A 19,312-nucleotide genomic window follows, 5' to 3' on the forward strand; every position below is an offset into this window, starting at 1 on the left:
GCATACATGCTACTATGCTCATAACCATATAAATTGTAAATGTAGAGCTGTTGATCCAAATATAAATCAATGCATAGGAAGCAAAATACTACTGTATTGACTAATTATATACGGTAGTAGAGCAAGAATGATAATTGTATCTTCTTTGATAGAGTAGCGGCGCATTGTATATCTCATAGCAAAAGTGGTACATGGCAACTTTGCATCCTTCATCATCGTTTTAACAGAAATGTCTTTGGCTTCAAGCTTAAGAAAATGCTTTAAAAAGTATTTTTCAACTACTCCTTTTTGGACTATTGCTACTCACACAGTGTTGTTAATAATAAGGTAACAATATACTGATTTCATAAATTTATTAGTTATTATATATAAAAAAAATTATGACGTCATGGTCCGAGCCCTTCCTGCGTCGTAACTGGCTCGGTCTGGCTGACTCATCTGACTGTTGATTGGCTGGCTGTAGGTACGGGACCGAGCGCGTATTAGGGATGGGGGAACCGAGTACTTTCTGCAAACCGAGTAATTTGGTTTTGATTACTCTTCAAAACCGAGTAAACCGAGTATCAAATGATTACTTTTCTCTTAGGAGACAGGCGGACAGCAAATGGTACAGTAATGGCTGGGCGGTGGGGTTGGGAGGCGGTGGCCGAGTGGTCAGAGTGCGGGTGTGGTGAGCCCATGGATGTATTGTAGGTTCGAGTCCCTCCAAAACATGCTTATTTTTCAATCATCGCCGAGTAGTGTAAAATTACCCACATGCCGCCCTGATCTTCGGTCTACACCGGGGGCCAAGCAAAGAGTCATGGCCTATGTCTCGGCAGCCATTATAAATAATATAATACTTGCCTGCGCCATTAACGGGCTGGGACCGTCCAAAATATGATCCAAAGGGCCTCTCAAGAGAGCCTACCGGCGCCACAGGAATCGCCTAAAAAAAATCACCAGGAGGCTGGAGGGGTGGGGGATCAAAGGGTTGCCAGAGATGAGAAATGTTCAAATTCGTCTGAGGACAGGTGACTTTTAAATAATGCCTTTAACCTTCCCGAATTTGCTGTCGTCTGGTCTTATATATTTTTTTTTGTCGGAGCAGCTGGCAGACTTTTTTGTTGCTATTTTTGTTGTTGTTTGTTTTGGCCCTTGAACTTCCTCCCTTGCTGTAAAAAAAAGTAATTGAATTGCAAGAACCGAGTAAACCGAGTAGTATTTACTCAAATCCAAGAACCGAGTAAACCGAGCGGTACTCGGACCGAAATTCACTTCCCTAGCACGTATACAGTTCCGAATAATGCGTCCGGCCAAAATGTTGGCACTCAGGAGTGGTGGAGTAGCGTTTAGCAGCAGCAGGGCTTTGTCTGAGACGACGGCATCCCGCCACTCACGGCATCGGAAGGAGGACTTGCGATGCGGAACAGAGACAAGGCTCAGCTGCTGGCTGCCCACTTCTCCAGCAAAATGCTGGTGCCTAAGCCACACCGCACTCCACCAAGGATCCCAACCAGGACGAGGGCAACCCTTGAATGCCTCCCAATACAACAGGCAGAAGTGGAGAAGCAGCTTCTCCGGGTGGATACTAAGAAGGCCCTCTGGCCTGACAACATTAGCCTCCACCTGTTGAAAAGGTGTGCAGGAGAGATATCTGCACCAATCACTCTGTTGCTTTTGAAGTGCCTCTCCTCAAGGACGAGGCCCTCACAGTGGAAGGAGGCAAGGGTTGTACCCATCTACAAGAAGAACAGGGCTGATCCCACCAACTACCGGCCAATCTCACTTTTGTATGTGGTGGGCAAAATATTCGAGTCCATCATTGCCTCGAAGATTACTTCCTTCCTGGAAGCCCACCACCTCTGTTTTTTGGAAATAATCATGTGCTCATTGCATTCCTGATGGCACCCAACGACCTCTACATTCCAGTAAATTGATCTGTTTGAGTGTAAAAGCCATGGAAAATGAATTACAGATAACTTCCTTAAAATTACTACTAGGCAATCATTCGCATTCTTTTGGCCCGCTCTTTTTCTAGCCCATTTTTTTCGCCTCTTATGTAATGTTTCGACACAAAATCATTGTATATTACCGATAAAATGTTATGCTACCATCCCCGCCTCTGTGGGTGCAACCAAAAGCAGAGCCAGCTGGCGTGGAGACAAAATGCTGAGGTGTGTGGGTGTCGCGCGTCCATCCAGCCGGGCAGCATTATTCGGAACTGTATACTGGCTCGGTCCCATAACCACGACCAGCCAATCAACAGTCAGATGTGTCAGCTAGACCGAACCAGTCACGACGCAGGAAGGGCTTGGACGATGACATCATATCAGTTTCTATGTAACAAATATATGAAATTAATATATTGTTGCCATATTATTAACAACAGTGTGAGAGTAGCTATAGTCCAAAAAAGAGCAATTGAGAAGTACTTTTTTAATGCATTTTCTTAGCCCGAAGCCAAAGACATCTCTGTTAAAATGATGATGGAGGATGCAAAGTTGCCAAGTACCACTTTAGCTGTGAGGTATGCAATGCGCCGCTACTCTACCAAAGACGGTACAATTACCATTCTTGCTCTCTACTACTGTATGTAATTAGTCGATGCAGTAGTATTTGGCGTGCCATGCAATGATTTTGGATCAACAGCTCTACAATGACATTTTATATGGTTATGAGCATAGTAACATGTATGATCTTGACACAGACTGGAATATCCCATGCAGCAAGGGGGCAACAATTAGGCCTTTTGTTTTACGTGCCAGTCTGTGGCCCCGGCAGGGTTTCTTGAGGGGCATGCAAGTGTTTTATAGTGGCGCCATCTTTCTTGGCTCATGCTGTCCCCCGAAGCTCGTTATTGATCCACTTGGACGGTTTCCTCTAGAGTCCGGGTTGATGGGTGGTCTTCAGGAGAGCATGTGGGTAGTCTTAGGCCACTCGGCAGTGACTGAGAAATCCCAGGTGGTAGCAGCGGATTCGAATCCACGTCGTCCAGCACGAGGTGAATGTGAGGCCCGCACGCTAACCACTTAGCCACCGCCTCCCCTATACTTGTTATCTTCCCTTGGCAAATGTTATGCCTGCTTCTTCATGGAATTACATATGGAAAACATCATTTTATAATAACCTTATGTTTCAATTAGTAGTAGAATAGTAAGGTTGAAAAAACGATGTGCTTTTATTTCATCTATCACAGGCTATAACTTCACATATATATATATATATATATATATATATATATATATATATATATATATAGATAGATATAGATATATATATATATATACATATATATATATATATATATATATATATATATATATATATATATATATATATATATATATATATATATTGGTGGTTTGGGGCGCCCAACATCTACTCACTTGATGTAGTGTTTCCCCAGTGGAAATGCTACACTAAGTGACAAGCCGAAATAGTCAACAACAAGTATGCTAACCATTTCAATACGCTGGGTGGTAACCAGATAACCAGGATAGGGGTAGGTCTATCTGAATGAGGAATGCAGCACCCTCATTCCCCCCCGAGCTGTCTTTCCCCGCTTACTCTCTTCTGTTCACGCTTCTTTCTTTGGGTAACCGGGGGATTAATCCCCCCAGGGGTCCTGCGTCCCTGCCCTATAACGAGCAATTAGGCCAGCCCCTGATCTGGGCTGCTTGGGGAGAGGGGCTTGCACCCCTTTCCCCACAAAAAAAAACTTACCCTAGCTAAAAACAAATTAAAAAGTAGTGGTCGTGGTCGGGGCGCGAGCCTTGACCCCGATCCGGTCTTGCTGGGGGGCCCGACCGCGCGGCTGGCTTCCACGATGCGTCTGTATCCGGGGAGCCTGCCGTCAGTGACGGGTGCAGGGCAAAGCCTACGGGACCCCTGCACCTCGAAGGAGGAAGGGCCCCCTAGCCCCTCTTTTTGTTATGGGGGTGGCCGGGGTGGTGCAGAGGCTGCGTCCGCCCGCATAACCAGACACGGGGTTAACCTTCGGAGGGCTCTGCGTGTGGGCTCCTGGAACGTCCGGAGCCTCTTGGACGATGATCGACTGCCCCACCTATCAAATGAGCTCAGTAGGCTGAGAGTGGACATAGTGGCACTCTCTGAGACAAGGAGGTCTGGTGTAACGGGCTTGTCGGGGGGCGTTTAAAGGGCGTTGATTAAGACTTCAGCTTCCTTAAGGCGAATATATTCGTAGCCTATGTACAGGAACGTCGAAGTGAGAGCGACTGTCGTTGTGTGTCAGTCGGACTCTCGTGAAGGAGTGACAAGTTACAGGTTGGAAAATAATTGTTACAATTGGTCACGTACGTCAAGGTGACCTCTGCGCACCATCGGAGTGCGAAGCATACAAAACTGAGACGGTAAACACTGACGGACGACATTCCTATAAGGTGGCGTGATCTATCTGTCGTGGGTTTTTTCCATTGACAATTGTATGCCTAATTCGTGGTGATATTAAATAATAATAATAATAATAATACATTGATATCCTACTATAACACTGCTCGGTCACCTACCAGTGATCGTGACCTAGCGATATACAAAAATCTAAATAGCAGTCTAGTTACCATGAACATACATAGTGGGAGTTTGTCAAGCAGACTGCCTATGGCACAATTACATTAAAACACTGGCTATGTAAGAACATATGTGGAGTTATAATATAAATAGTGAGAGGTAAACCACAACGTGTGTGACATGAAACATCAGAAATCTCTCAAAAGATAAATATAAGGACACATGTATAAGAAGCTATCAACTGGCATAATTACAGATAATGAAACGTTGATCTAGCTCCTAAAAAAAATACAGTAGTGAAACATACAATAGTGAAACATAGTACAATGTTAAGTATAGGAGCAGCCAGGTTTCTGTCCCCTGATTTGTCTGATAAAAGGAAAAAAACTACCTTGCCAGTGGCCTCCCTGCATCCAGTCGCCGTGTCTGCACAACCAAATAATCGTGCAGGACAGAGTTCCTCCTAATAAGGTAGCACATGACGACGAGACTGACGAACATCAGAAACATTGGTACAAAAAAATCCAGGGTACAGGTAGGGGAGATGCAAATAATCAGGCAGCGTTTCCTCCAGGGTTTCCGCAAACTCTGTTTTGTTTGCGAAAAACAATGAATTAAGGGAATTAGCCACATACGAGATGCTGGAGAAGTGAATGTCATCGAGAGACCGTAGAGGAAACACTCGATGGGAAATATTGGCCGTGAAAACCAGACGAATCCGGGACAGGTACGTTGTTATGTTAATGGAGCGGATATAGCATGCTTCCGCTATGGCATAGTGACCAGTAACCCGTTGATAAGTGGTACCCTCCGGGCAGATGACCGATATATAGAATGACTGAGGGAAATAAAAATAATGCAGACCCTGAAAGTTCTTATGGAAAACAGGCGTTGGTGTTAGCTGCTTGTAAGGGCACAGGGAAAGAGCGTCAGACGCGTTCACGCGGGTGTGGGCGATCTCGCATACCCCTCCCCGAACTGGTAGGAAGGCAAAGAGAGACGCAGAGCAATAGAATCGCCCGAAGTCCGTCTCCTTGCAATACTGCAAAAGTGAGTAGCTACCCGTTGAATACAGAGCGAAATCCTTCGCGATTAGAACAAGAGACGGGGACGTGTCCAGGGATAACACACTGTCCTTAGTTGAAAAAGGGATCGGGACAATTTCGTGTGCCTCAAACACGTCCGCCGTCTGAAATGGAACATGAATGATTATGGCATCGGGGGTGAGGCTGGACTCAATCAAGGGGTAAAAATATTGACTCATGTCTGGGCTGAATAAAAGTATGAGGCTATAATTTTGATACCTGATATGGACAGTCGTTCTCAAATCGTGTAGAGGGAACAAGGCAGGTGTGCCTCTACCGTGCGCTGCATCAACCATGTTGCTAATAACCTGCTGATTTGCCGTTGCGACAGAGTTAATGACGTTTTCCAATATATGCAAGGCCTGATCTAGGAGGAGAAACTGATTCACCTGGTCGATCTGTTTGACTACTATGTTGATAACCTCTACCATCTTATTTGTCTGCTCTAGCAGTTCCTCATTGTTAGTATGCAATCGCGCAAGTTTTCTACAATTGGCGTTGATCACCCTGCGATTTCGGGCAGCAAAGGAAAGTACATGAGCGTAGTGGTCCCGCAAATCGCGAACGTCCTCGTCGGTAGCCGTACCGAAAAGGAACTTTGAGGCGGACCCAACGATGTTGAGCAACCCCCTCTTTACCCGAGAGTGAACTGAGTGAAAACTATAATCCATGTCTACCTCATCAACTTTTCCCCGTAAGAACAGAATCCTATCCTCCAGTAGTTGAAAAAAGAATCAGAGAGTTGGTACTAGAAGGTGCCTTTGATTCCCTAGTCATGGTAGCCCGTATGGCGTCTGCCATGCCGAGTAGTTTTCCTGAGACTATCCTGATTATGTCAGTTGTGTTGGTCAAGGAAGTATATGGATATTTTACGAGGAGCACATCTTCTATGAGGAAGACCTCTCCTATGTGTGCCGTGAGGGCACCAGGCTTCAGGTGGATGGGTGTCGTTGCAAGCAGGGAGCCGAGGGACAACAAGATGATCAGAAAACGCAACATCATGATCTGAAAGTGGTGGGAATGAAGTATTTAAACCCGTGGTCTCAAGTTATAGCTATGGGTGGTGGGATTATCTTGTTGAACATTTGACTCTGAGGGGGAATTACCAATATCAAGGTCCAAAGGTGAGGGAATTACTTTCAGACGATCACTGTGAACTTCTAGACTGACTCCACTATTCGACTCGAGAACCTCGAACCGATTTCCCCTGACATTCCGAACAACTCGGTAAGGACCCACAAATTTAGCCTCCAGTTTCGAACTCCTTTCCGCTTGCTTAATCATGACTGTGTCACCCTCTCTTAAATTCACCGGGACGGCCTGTTTGTGTTGTTTTGACATCATTTCAACCTTCGTAGCTTTTAACGTACACCTAACTTCTGAGTGTATCTTGGAAAACATATGCATCTGCTGTTGTGCGTACCTATCAGTGTTGTAGAGAGGTTGTTGTGGGATTGTTAGGAAGTCGTACGGAAGACGTTTCTCCATCCCATATAAGATGTAGTAGGGATACTTCCCCGTAGAGTCGTTTACCGACATATTTGTGGAAGCGGCTATATGCGATAGCCAATCCTCCCAGTTATCGTGGAGATCGTTCACGATAGGCCTGAGGACCTGTAAGATTTTCCTATTAGCCCTCTCCGCCAACCCATTAGCAGCTGGGTGGTAAGCTGTGATGTTGGATTGCGTGATGTTAAACTGAGTGCATATTTCGCTCAATACTGAGTTCCTAAACTCGGTGCCATTGTTACTCAAAAGAAATCGAGGAGACGAATGTGGACACAACACGTGAGTCACGAGGGCATGGGCCACGCGTGTGGCTGTCTTGTTCTTGAGAGGCGCTAGAACTAGAAACCTAAAGAACTGGTCGACGCACACCAATAAGTAGCGCGAACCATGTTGGCTCTGGGGGAGCTGTAATAAGTCTATATTAACAACATCCCAAGGCGCCTCTGGTAATGGGTATTGCAACATAGGTGCTGGCCCTTTGACGGAGCCCTTGTGCTTAGCACAAACGACGCAATGTGCGACATGTTTTTCTACATCAACCCGTAATGTGGGCCAGTAGAATGTTCGTCTGGTGACAGATAGCGTTTTGTCTCTTCCTGGGTGACCCGCAATGGGTGTGTTATGGACCAGCTGAAGCGTCACGGCGACGTATTTGTATGGGATGAGCAGTTGGTCTATAGGTACCGGTTTGGTTGGCCTACAAAGGAGGTTGTCCTCTGATAGGAAGAATTGTGAAAAGGGAACTGGCAATTCAGGAAGGTTTGATTCGTCTCCCGACTCGAGGGCGTAAATTAACCTCTTCCACACAGGGTGGTCTCGCTGAGCAGTGTGTAGCTCAGGTGAAGTGAAGTTGTGGATGACCTCTGGGGTGGTAATCGCGCCTATCGGAATATTCCGAGATAAGGCATCTACGACCACATTTGTTTTCCCGGTGATATATTTTATCTCCGGATTGTATGCTTGGATCGTTAAGAACCATCTTGCCAGACGACCGTGTAGGTTTTTTCCCTTGAAAATATCATTTATGGCCGCGTGGTCCGTATACACCACAATTATGTACCCCATCACTATGTCACGAAAATGCTTCAGAGCCCACACAATGGCAAGAGCCTCTAGGTGGGTAACATAGTAGTTCTTTTCCGGAGCCGTAAGTACTCGACTGGCGAACGCTATCACATGCTTTTTGCCGGACTTATCTGTTTGCATCAGAGCGCTCCTAGTCCACTAGCCGAAGCGTCGGTACAAAGCTGAAAGGGGTCCTTGAAATCCGGAAAGACAAGGACCGGAGCCTGTGTAAGCGCTTTCTTTAAATCCTCAAAACTCGTTTGTTGAGCTGGGAGCCACTGAAATGGTACGTCTTTCTTTAATAGATGGGTCAGGGGACTCACGCGTGCTGCGAAGTCCTTTATGAAAGGCCTGTAATAACCTGCGACACCCAAGAAAGACCGTACCTTGTCCGCAGACGTTGGCTGAGGGAACCCGGCAATAGCTTTTATTTTGTCGTCCACTAGGTGGATGCCGAATTCGTCCACGACATGCCCCAAGAACTTGATCCGAGGCTTTAAAAATTCACATTTGGTGATTTTGAGCTTTAATCCGACCTCTTGAAGTCTGTGTAGGACTGCTTTTAGTGTTTCCATGTGTGCATGTACGTCTTTACTTGCTATGATGATGTCGTGTAAATACACATAGACAGAGTTGCCCAGCAAGTCACCAAAAATACTGTTCATTGTCCTTTGGAAGGTCAAGGGAGCTCCTTTGAGCCCGAACGGCATCCTCGTCCACTCATAGTGGCCATGAGGCGTGCTGAAAGCCGTTATTTCACGTGACTCGGGGGCCATGGGCAGTTGCCAGTAGCCACTGACCAGATCAAGACTCGTAAAGACTTTATTTTCTCTACCGAGACACATCAGAAGATCTCTAAGAACGGGAAACGGAAAATGATCATCCACGGTCGCGGTGTTCATACGCCGGAAATCAATCACAGGACGATAAGAACCGTCTTTCTTTGGAACCAGAAACAAGGGTGAATTCCACGGGGAATTCGATTCTTTGATGACACCTTGTTCTAACATTTCAGAGATAAGTTGTTGCATCACCTCCCTCTGACTGTGGGGGAGCTTGTACGCATTGATATATACAGGATTTGTATCGGGTTTTAACTTAATGTGGTGTTCAGCACACTGCGTAACTCCAAGCTGCTCGCCTGGTAGAGCAAGCGCCCCCCGATAATGTTCCAGGAGCTGGATTAAGGTTGGCTTAATTTCGGAATAGTGTGCAACTTTTAGGAATGCCTCTAAATTAGCTGTGTCTTGTTCGGGAGAAGCCTGACACGCCGAGGTTATGCCTGAGACTTGGGCTGAAGGGTATTCAGCTGGTTCCGGGGCGACATTTCTCCCATACACTAGACACTGGCATAAACTAACACCGTGTTTTAAGGATACAGGGGATCCAGACGTGTTTATTACCAATGCCTCTGCAAAACCTCCCTCCTTGACTGTCGCAAGAGTTACCTCCACCGTCACGCGGTGTATGTGAGGAGCTCCGTTGATACACACATCACTGCCCGTCGGAGGGGCGTTAGGCAAACGGATTTTAACAAGTTTTGCAGCACGATCCGGAACTATATGAGGACCTTCAACGACTGCCGTTACTGTCCGCCACAAGTCTTCAATGTTTTCGTGTGGTTTGACCGTAAGAGGTGACACTTGGGCGGTGGCAGTCCCTGAGTCTGTGGTGGGTTGGCCATTTTCCCCCTCTGAGGGTGGGATTACAGGTGACAGAGGAGATGGATTTACCATCCCCTGTATGCGTCGGCCTTGATACACGATCGCGTTGCTTTCAGGGTCTATGGTTATGTGCAGGTCTTTCATGGCATTTAATCCTAAGATTCCATCCACAGGTAAGCCAAATGTTAGCCTTTTTGTTAGCTGTGTTTTTGTGTTTTTGATTAAGGCGCGAACTGTTATCTCACGTGAGGTCCGGTGTACCGTTGCCTGCTTTCTCCAGTTGATAGAAGTCGTGAGACAACACAATAGCCTTTTAGTTAAGTGATGTGGGTTATGTGTTGGCCGAGCGGAGCCGTTAAGTTCACTTTGAGTTCACTTAATTTACTCTCTCTCTCTCTGGTTGATTAAATGGTTGTATTGCTTTTTAAATATATTCACAGAATAGTTACAGTATTTTGTGGACGAGTCGTAAGTCGTACGCACACTCCGAGAAGTCCTGTGCCCTCGTCCGCCGCCCGCTCTGATCTGCCGGCTTCTCTTGGTACAGGAGCGGCCAGCGGATAGCATGCTTGCTGCATCAGCACCGTTCCCACGGCAAGGAGCACCTCCTAAGCACAACGTAGCGTCTGTGTGTAACGTCCTGGCGCCACTGGGCCATGGCGATACGACATACATTCACACATTCACATTTTTTTTATAATATACACATTACATCGCTCGGTCACGGAAAAGTCGCGACCTCGCGGCTCATCCGACCCTTAAAATCAGTGTACCTACCCATGTTACAGTCGCACAATGTGTACTAGTTAAACGAGGGCCTATTATGGTTGCATGTAAAAAAAAAAATATATACAAGTCAGAGCCCGCCTAACGATACAACATCGGGAAATGCCAATGACAAGAAAAATAATCATGGAAGTAACAATAAATGGGCAAAGTACATACAGGGCGAGGTAAACAGGGCTAGAGTCGTGGACGTGGAAGCTCAGCACTATTCCGAGAAAACAAAACAATAGCTCGAATAGTTATTTACAAAATACATCCTAAAAAAAAAACAAATTGACTAAATTGTCATTAGGATACATGGTAACGGAGCTATGTGGAATAGTAATAAGAAAAGAAAAAAAAATCCGTGAAGAAGATTTGATACAAACTGAATCTTCGAGTCACAATGCGTACGAACTCAGCGCGGTGGGGCAACTCTTGCCTGAAGATGGTTGTACAAAGTCAGAGCCCGCTTAACAAGGCAGAACAGGGGGATGACAATGATGATAAAAAGAACCACCGGTAAGAGCAGTGATGGGTAATGTACATATGGGGCAAGGTAAACCGGTAGAGTCATGGACAGCTGACTCCAATTCCGAGAAGTTTGAAAAGGTTAGCTCGGAAAGGCTATTTGTCACATACCTCATTCTAGAAAAGGTGAGATTCACTAAACTGTCAATAGGATAGATTGGGATGGCATTTGTGGCCGCAAATCCATGATGGAGCGTCTCCGGAAAGGTTGTCAAATTGACAGAACGTAGGGAACAAGCCACCCGTACCGCCAGGTGACCTGCAACCTCTCTATAAGTTGAACCTTCAGGACAGACCACTGTCACAAACACTGGTAGTGTGAAAAAGAAGTAGTGAAATCCGGAGAACCTCCCGTGGAAAAGCGATTTTGCGGCGACGTGACGATAGGGCAAGTCTCTAGAGCTTTAGAAGCATCCGACTGGGTCAGCACCTCGCAGATACCACCTGTCAATGGGAGGAATGCAAAGAGTGACGCTGAGCAAAAATGAGATTGTGATACTCTGTTTTGCAGGACCCTAGGTCTGACGGCTGGCCCGTTGCATAAAGCGATAGATCATTACGAATTAAGACCACTGTGGCAGGTAAGTCCAGCACCATCACCGAGTTATTGACTGAGAAAGGGAAAGGTTCCAGCTGATAAACCTCAAACACATCCTTTGACCTGAAGGGAACGTGAATTACTATAGCTTCCGACGTCAGGAATGACTCAAGCAAGGGATAGTAGTGGTGTATGGCATGCATGTCAAACAAAGGTGTTAGTTGGTGGTTCTCTACTCCTATTTTCAAAGCCTTTTGCAAATCCCTGACAGGAAAAAGAGAAGAGGTAACCCTACCACAGTCTGCATCCACTACATTCTGTATTACCAGAGCATTAGTATGGAGGATAGAGTTGACTGCACTCTCCAAGGCAGGCAAGGTTTGTAGAACAAGTTCCATTTGGTACATATTAGCCATGCCGGTCCACAACTCATTAATGGAAGAGCCTAAGGTTCGGGAATAAGAAGCAATATCCTGTACTGCATGCTCAAGTCTGGAAATGTGGAAGGAATTCATCCTAATGGTTTTGTGTTGAGTAGCAGCAAGTGAAGCCAAACGGTTATAACTATACATCAGTTCCTCCACATCCTCATCCATTGCGGTTCCAAACAACATGCGGGAAAGTTGCCCAATCCCATCAATCAAGCCCCGTTTAGTACGGTTAGGAAACGAAAGAGCTGCGTAGTTCTCCAAAGCCAGGGTTAGAGTATCATTCAAGTACTTTATGCGGTCATGCATCAGACGCAGGAGACCGTCTTCAGGAGCATTGATATCCATCTGCAACACAACCCCAGTCACTTGTTCCGTTATTGTCCTCAGTGTGCCTGGTATTTCCACCAGAGCAGTAAACGGGTACTGGACCCACAGGACATCCTCGACCAGAGAAACCCGGCCCAAATGAGCAGAGAGGGCCCCCGGCTTGAGGTGCGCAGGGTCTGCAGCCAGAACGGAGCGCAGAAGGAAGTAGAAGGTGAGGGACAACATTTCCTGGAACCAAGCAGAAAACCCTTATTGGCGAGGACGCAGGTTATAGTCGTGTGTTGGAAAGATAGACAAAGCATCGTCAGGCTGAGGCAAACAGGCGGTTCTCGCTGGTTCAACTAAAGTCGAATCGATGACCTCAGGCTGGGCGTCTGTCTTTTTGAGGCGATCACTATGCACAATTTCGTATGAATTAAAAATGAGATCATAAAGCTCAAATTTGTGACCACCTAACTATCTGGCGTGGGCCCACGAATTTAGGGGACAACTTCGAATGTCTCTCTGGGACTCGAATCATAACAAAGTCACCCACTTTCAAGGAAACAGGGGCGGCACGCTTGTGTTGCTGCAAGCACATAGCCTCAGATGTAGCCAGTAGTCTATTTCTGACTTCTCTATGAATGTCTGTGAAAACCTTGAGTTGAACCTTAGAATAATCATCTACATTATATACAGGTGAATGAGAACTGCTAAGCAGGTCATACGGGAGTCTCTTCTCAACCCCAAAAATTATGTAGTGGGGAGATTGTCCCGTTGACTCACAAACACTGCTGTTTATGCTTGCTGCAACATATGCCAGCCAGTCCTCCCATGTATGCTGAAGTCCGCTAACGACCGGGCGCAAGACATCTAAAATCTTCCTATTCGCGCGCTCAACAAGGCCGTTGCTGGCTGGGTGATAACTGACTGTAAAAGATTGGGTAATGGCAAACTGTTTGCATATTTCTGCTAAAAGTTGATTTCGAAACTCGGTTCCATTATCACTTAACAACACTCTAGGTGTAGAATACGGACAAATGAGATGAGTTATCAGGGCATGAGCAATGGACTTAGCAGATTTATCTTGCACTGGGGCTAAAACAACGTACCGAGACAAGTGATCTACACAAACTAAGAGGTACCTAGAGCCCTGGTGGCTGGCGGGAAGCTGTAGCAAGTCAATAGAAACTACATCCCAAGGCCGGGCAGGGGGCGGGTATTCTAGGATCGGCGCAGGCCTAGGCACCGTCCCTTTATGTTGGGCACACTTGACACACTTACCCACATACGCGTCAATATCTACACGCATAGTTGGCCAAAAATAGACCGCTCGGGCCGCTGTTAGTGTGCGCTCCCTCCCCGGGTGACCAGCAATGATCAGCACCGCCGGTACATAACACTCCGGTATCACAAACTGTGCAACAGACTCCTTTTTGCGGGGCCAGTAGCGGCACAGGACACCGTCCTGTGACAAGAAGAATTGTGAAAAAGACACAGGTAGTGGCGGGAGACTTGTTTCGTCACCCGACTCCAGAGCGTATATTACCTTACCCCAAACGTCATGGCGACGCTGGGCTGCTGCTAAATCCTTAAGACTGAAATTTTGAATTTCAGTAAGCGCTTCTGCCACTGAGCCAACAGGTACGTTCCTAGACAGTGAATCCGCGACGACATTCGCGCGGCCAGGTAAATACTTAAAGGTTGGCCCAAACTCCTGGATAGTCAGGTACCACCGTGCGAGGCGACCGGTGAGGTTTCTACCTTTAAAAAGCTCGGTGACTGGCGCGTGGTCCGTAAAGACAGTGATAGGATAGCCAAAGATAATATCCCTAAAATGTTTAGGAGCCCAAACAACCGCTAGGGTTTCATGGTGGGTCATTGAATAGTTCTACTCAGCCTGGTTTAAAGTACGACTTGCGTACGCAATAGCACGAAAGGGTCCGGTTGCATCAAAACAGCACGAAGACCTAGGGCTGAGTCATCTGTATATAGTGTAAAAGGGACGTTGTAGTCCGGGAATGCCAATGCTGGAGCGTTGATTAACGCTGACTTCAAGTCTGTAAAACTCTTGTGTTGTGGGGCATTCCAATGAAAAGGGACCTCTTTCTTTAAGAGTTGTGTTAGAGGCGAAGCAATTTTGGCAAAACCTTGTATGAAAGGCCTATAGTAGCCGGACAGCAAGGAACGACCGCACGTTTTCGACGGTCTTGGGTTGCGGAAAATTCTTTATGGCCGATATTTTATCGTCCATCGTGTGGATACCATCTCCATCAACAGTGTGGCCTAAAAAGGTGATTTTCGCCTTTAAAAATTCACATTTAGTCAGCTTGGCCTTAAGGCCAGCGCCTCTGAGTTTAAGCAGAACCGCTTCTAGTTTAGCTAGGTGACTGGCGCCATCCTTGCTGCAGATGATTAAATCATCTAAATATGCATAGACTTCTTTGCCTATCATGTCTGAGAACAATGTGTTGATCATCCTCTGAAAAGTAATGGGTGCGGTTTTGAGGCCGAATGGCATCCATAACCATTCAAAATGACCGCTAGGGGTACTGAAGGCTGTAATCTCTCTGGATTCAGCTGCCATCGGCACCTGCCAGTACCCACTTAAAAGGTCAAGACTACTGAAAATATTATTCCCTTGCCCCAGGGACATTAACAAGTCACCTAAAACAGGCAGAGGTTACCTATCATCCTCAGTCACCTCATTTACTTTCCTAAAATCGATGACAGGCCTGAAACTCCCGTCCTTTTTAGGGACTAGAAACAAGGGCGAGTTCCACGGAGACCGGGAATGCTGAATAACACCCTGGTCCAACATATCTTTAACCTGTTCATCTACAACCTGCCTTTGACTGTGTGGGAGTCTGTACGCAGGAATGTACACCGGTTTGGTGTCGGGTTTAACCCTAATGTTGTGTTCTGTCGCAGCAGTCGCACCTAAAGGTTCACCGGGCAGGGCAATGACATCACGATACTGATGTAAAAGTTTCAGAAGCGGGCCCTTAAGCTCGGGATAATCGACCACTTTGACTAAAGAATCGACAGATGAGGCCTGACAAGATGTGTCGCCGGCGGCGGGTTGACCCACTGCGCCGACACAAGGCCGCTGTAACTCTAAAGGGTCTGGGGACACCTGTCCGTCGAACGCTAAAGCGCGACCCAAAATGACTCCATTTCTGAGTTTAACTGGACCGCCAGTGGCATTAACCACTAAAGCTACGGTCCTACCTCCCTCGCGCACCGTGTTAAGGGTGGACTCTATCGCTAGCGTGTTGACACGACTAGGCCCTTCTAGGCAGATGTCACAACCTACGGTGGCGTTAGGGACTGACACAGGGACGTGCATTGCGGTTCGCTGAGGGATTTCGTGATTCCCACGACTATCGCATTGACATTGTTCCATCCCCCACAAACGTCAGCTGGTGTTGGTGGTTGACCATGACGTGAAGTGGTGCCCGCGCCATGCAACGGCACCGTGGAAAGAGTCGGCACGGTATGCACGACCGACTCATGAGAAACACTTTCCCGTCCCTTGCTGGGTATTTCTTCTTTCCCAGGGAGAAGCGAGGCGCACAGGTTGATCCATGGCCTTGAAACATCTCCTTGAAACCTCACTGTATTACTATCTGGATGTATTACCATGCGGTTAGACCTCAGTGACGACAACCCAAGAAGACCGTCAGACGGCAGGGAAAAGTTTGACGTCACGTAAAATCCAAACGCATGACAGGGGTGTTTCGTCCCAAACTCACTGGCAAACTCACCAACCCAAGGATGTTAAGCCTGTCGGCGGTGACACCGCAAAGGCTCAGGTCCGAGGGTCGTAGCTGGTAGCGGCCTCCCCGCGACGCGCGTTTCAAAGCTAAGTATGTCCTTTCAGACAACACATTAACCGCCGCGCCGGTGTCGACCGCAAATGACGCTTGTAGCGGACCCAGCTTGACTTTAAGCGCCATTATTTCAGGTTGACTGCACGCGGCCACAACAGATTCATACAAGCTACTTTGGTCAGCCTGCACTGCAGTCTCGGTATCCTCCCCCCCCCGGGTTGCTACCCTGGGTCGGTTTTGGGGGGGCGCTCGGCTTCCCCCGACCCCTTCACGAACTTTCCTGCTCGCTCTTTCTTTAACTGGAGCACAGAGAAACACTCCTCTGTGGTGTGTCTACCAGCACCGTGAACAAAACAGAACTTGCCAGTGTGGTAGCCCGCGGCTCGACTTTTTGAAGCGGCCGGGGTCTTCTGAGAAGCAGATTTGCCTGACATCGGCGAGCCTCCCTTCTCCCTAGTAGCCTTGCGATCCCGCTGACGTTTTAGACAATAGTCAACCGTATGACCATCGCGCTGACAGTACGAACAGTGGCGCTTAGGCTTTTCGGTGGTGGCCGCCACCACTGATGAGGACGCGCTAACATTAGCGGCCTTCTGGTCGACAGAGGCTACAGCGGGGACTGGCGCTCCGTCTTTCTCCTCCATCTTAGTTTTTATTTTAAGCATGAAGTCGTGCAACTTGTCAGTGGGGCCGTAGGCTAGGGATAAAGAACCTTTTCGAAACTGGCCCTTGATGACAGCCATGTATACAAAAAATTCAAAAAATTTGAGAACATTGGATAGAGACATATTCTCTCCCTCAGTCCAGCCACCAGCTTTCAGATAGACGCCCATATCAGTAGACAACCGATAGGCGTCTACTTGTCCGGCTAAAAGCTCTTTACTCTCCACAGCTGAAATCAATTTGGTCACAGCTACATTAACACCTTTGACGAGGCTGTGCCTAACATCTTCCCCAAAAGACTCCAGAAAATGTGACCGAAACTGGGCATAATCCTTGGTTTGTTGCGGTTCCATGAACGTGCTGGTGAACATAACAGCTGATGCTTCTGACCCCGGCTTTAATCTAGACCTAATGAAGGAGATTTTATCACCCGGTTCTGACACAAATGAGTTGTTCATAACATCCTCGCATTGCAGGATGAAGTCTCTCGCACTGTAATCCGGTTCATTGCCTGCGAAAGCTCTGACTGATGCCGTAGTCGGCAGAAGTTTAATAGTGTTAGTAGCCATTGTTAATTCTTGGTTAGTCAAGATATTACCTTTGTTATCATGCGGGAGAGAAGAAGGAGGAGGAGGAGGAGGAACTCTGTCATGAGTTGACCCGCTCCTTAGGACACGGGAATTGTCATCCTCGGCGGGCGCTTCCGAATCCTGCATCAACTTCTGGAACTCCTTGGCCAAAATGTCTATCTCTTTATCAGACTGACCTGCCATTTAAAAAAAGGCATTAGGAAAATATGGCTTCATGAGGAAAAATATGGGAAAAGAAAAAGTATCACCGCTAAGTGTGTGCTCACTCGCCTCAGATGCTTCCAAAACGCATTAAAAAGAGGGAAAAGAACAATGAGTGAATACTTAGCACGATAAAAACTTCCCCACTGTGCAAGAAAACACACAAAAGAAAGAAAAAAAAATGAAGGATTATATATAAAATGCAAACAATGTTCACAAATCAGGAAAAATATTAAACATCCCTCTACACCTGAATAAAATTCAACAGCCTAAGGGAAACAAGATACGGCTCCACGCGGAGACACACAAAGCACGTAAAAAAAAAATCACCTGAAATGTCATCAACAAGTGGTGTATTAATATAATTAGTGGTGTGTCAGCTACATGCATGTGAATACCATAAAAAAAAAGTGTGAAGATTGTGCCCGTGGCACTCCTTCGTCCTCGGCTGGCTCGCCCTCGTCCTTGGCTGGCTGTCCCCGTCCTTGGCTGGCTGCCCCCGCGTCCTTGGAGCGGCCAGAGAGACCGCCGGCAGTGCCCGGCAGCGGCTGGCAGCGGTGAGGAAGGGGCGGAGGAGCGACCACGCTCCACCAAGATCTCCACCAAGGCGAAGGTGAGCGCCCACCCACGAATGACTGTGTCGTAGGCAGACAAGTGGGCGTCCCAGAATTGGGAAGCGGGATCCCGACAGTGGGCGATGTGGGCGCGCGTCGGGGCGGGGCGCGCGGGGCGGGGCGCGCGGGGCGGTGTGGTGGAGTGTGCTGACTCGACTCGGACGGGCCAAGGGGGAATGGCGTTGCTTGTGTCAGCTTTCCTGCACACTTGCCTGTCTGCCCCTTGACGACACTTGCCACCGTTAAGTGTTAAGTGGTAAAAGAGAGATAACACACAGAACACTTCGGAGAAGGTCCGGAAGCCGCTGTTCACCACTTTTGTTAGCCTTTTTGTTAGCTGTGTTTTTGTGTTTTTGATTAAGGCGCGAACTGTTATCTCACGTGAGGTCCGGTGTACCGTTGCCTGCTTTCTCCAGTTGATAGAAGTCGTGAGACAACACAATAGCCTTTTAGTTAAGTGATGTGGGTTATGTGTTGGCCGAGCAGCCGTTAAGTTCACTTTGAGTTCACTTAATTTACTCTCTCTCTCTGGTTGATTAAATGGTTGTATTGCTTTTTAAATATATTCACAGAATAGTTACAGTATTTTGTGGACGAGTCGTAAGTCGTACGCACACTCCGAGAAGTCCTGTGCCCTCGTCCGCCGCCCGCTCTGATCTGCCGGCTTCTCTTGGTACAGGAGCGGCCAGCGGATAGCATGCTTGCTGCATCAGCACCGTTCCCACGGCAAGGAGCACCTCCTAAGCACAACGTAGCGTCTGTGTGTAACGTCCTGGCGCCACTGGGCCATGGCGATACGACATACATTCACACATTCACATTTTTTTATAATATACACATTACACAAACTTGCTAGAGACATAAAATAAATCTCGAAAGGGACAGACTTTTTTATGTAAGCTGACTGTTAGTGGTACTCGCCCAAGGATTCCCAAAGTGGTGCCCGTCACGCCTACCACATTCAGGTCGTTCTCTTGGAGCGGCCAATTTTTCCTACTCGCCTGTCGT

The 19,312-nt window shown here is 47.3% G+C and overlaps 1 protein-coding gene across 2 annotated transcripts; it reads right to left on the bottom strand.

Annotated features, from left to right (window-relative positions):
• Positions 1-12,244: 12,244 nt before the first annotated feature.
• On the bottom strand, positions 12,245-18,566 carry LOC126995877 (uncharacterized). 2 transcript variants are annotated; one of them, XR_007750793.1, is made up of 3 exons: positions 18,089-18,566; positions 17,498-17,665; positions 12,245-12,652 (listed from the first exon to the last, which is right to left on the bottom strand). XR_007750793.1 is itself a non-coding variant. In XM_050855774.1 (2 exons), exon 2 carries the CDS (start codon positions 17,613-17,615, stop codon positions 16,458-16,460), a length of 1,158 nt encoding a protein of 385 aa, XP_050711731.1. In that variant the 5' UTR covers positions 17,616-17,665; positions 18,089-18,566; the 3' UTR covers positions 16,129-16,457. The 2 variants fall into 2 exon arrangements, 1 of the variants encoding a protein (XP_050711731.1); XM_050855774.1 differs by lacking the exon at positions 12,245-12,652 and having other exon boundaries at positions 16,129-17,665.
• Between the last annotated feature and the right edge of the window lie 746 nt (positions 18,567-19,312).

The sequence above is a fragment of the Eriocheir sinensis genome, chromosome 9 (genome assembly GCF_024679095.1).
Source record: "Eriocheir sinensis breed Jianghai 21 chromosome 9, ASM2467909v1, whole genome shotgun sequence".
NCBI classification, from domain to species: domain Eukaryota; kingdom Metazoa; phylum Arthropoda; class Malacostraca; order Decapoda; family Varunidae; genus Eriocheir; species Eriocheir sinensis.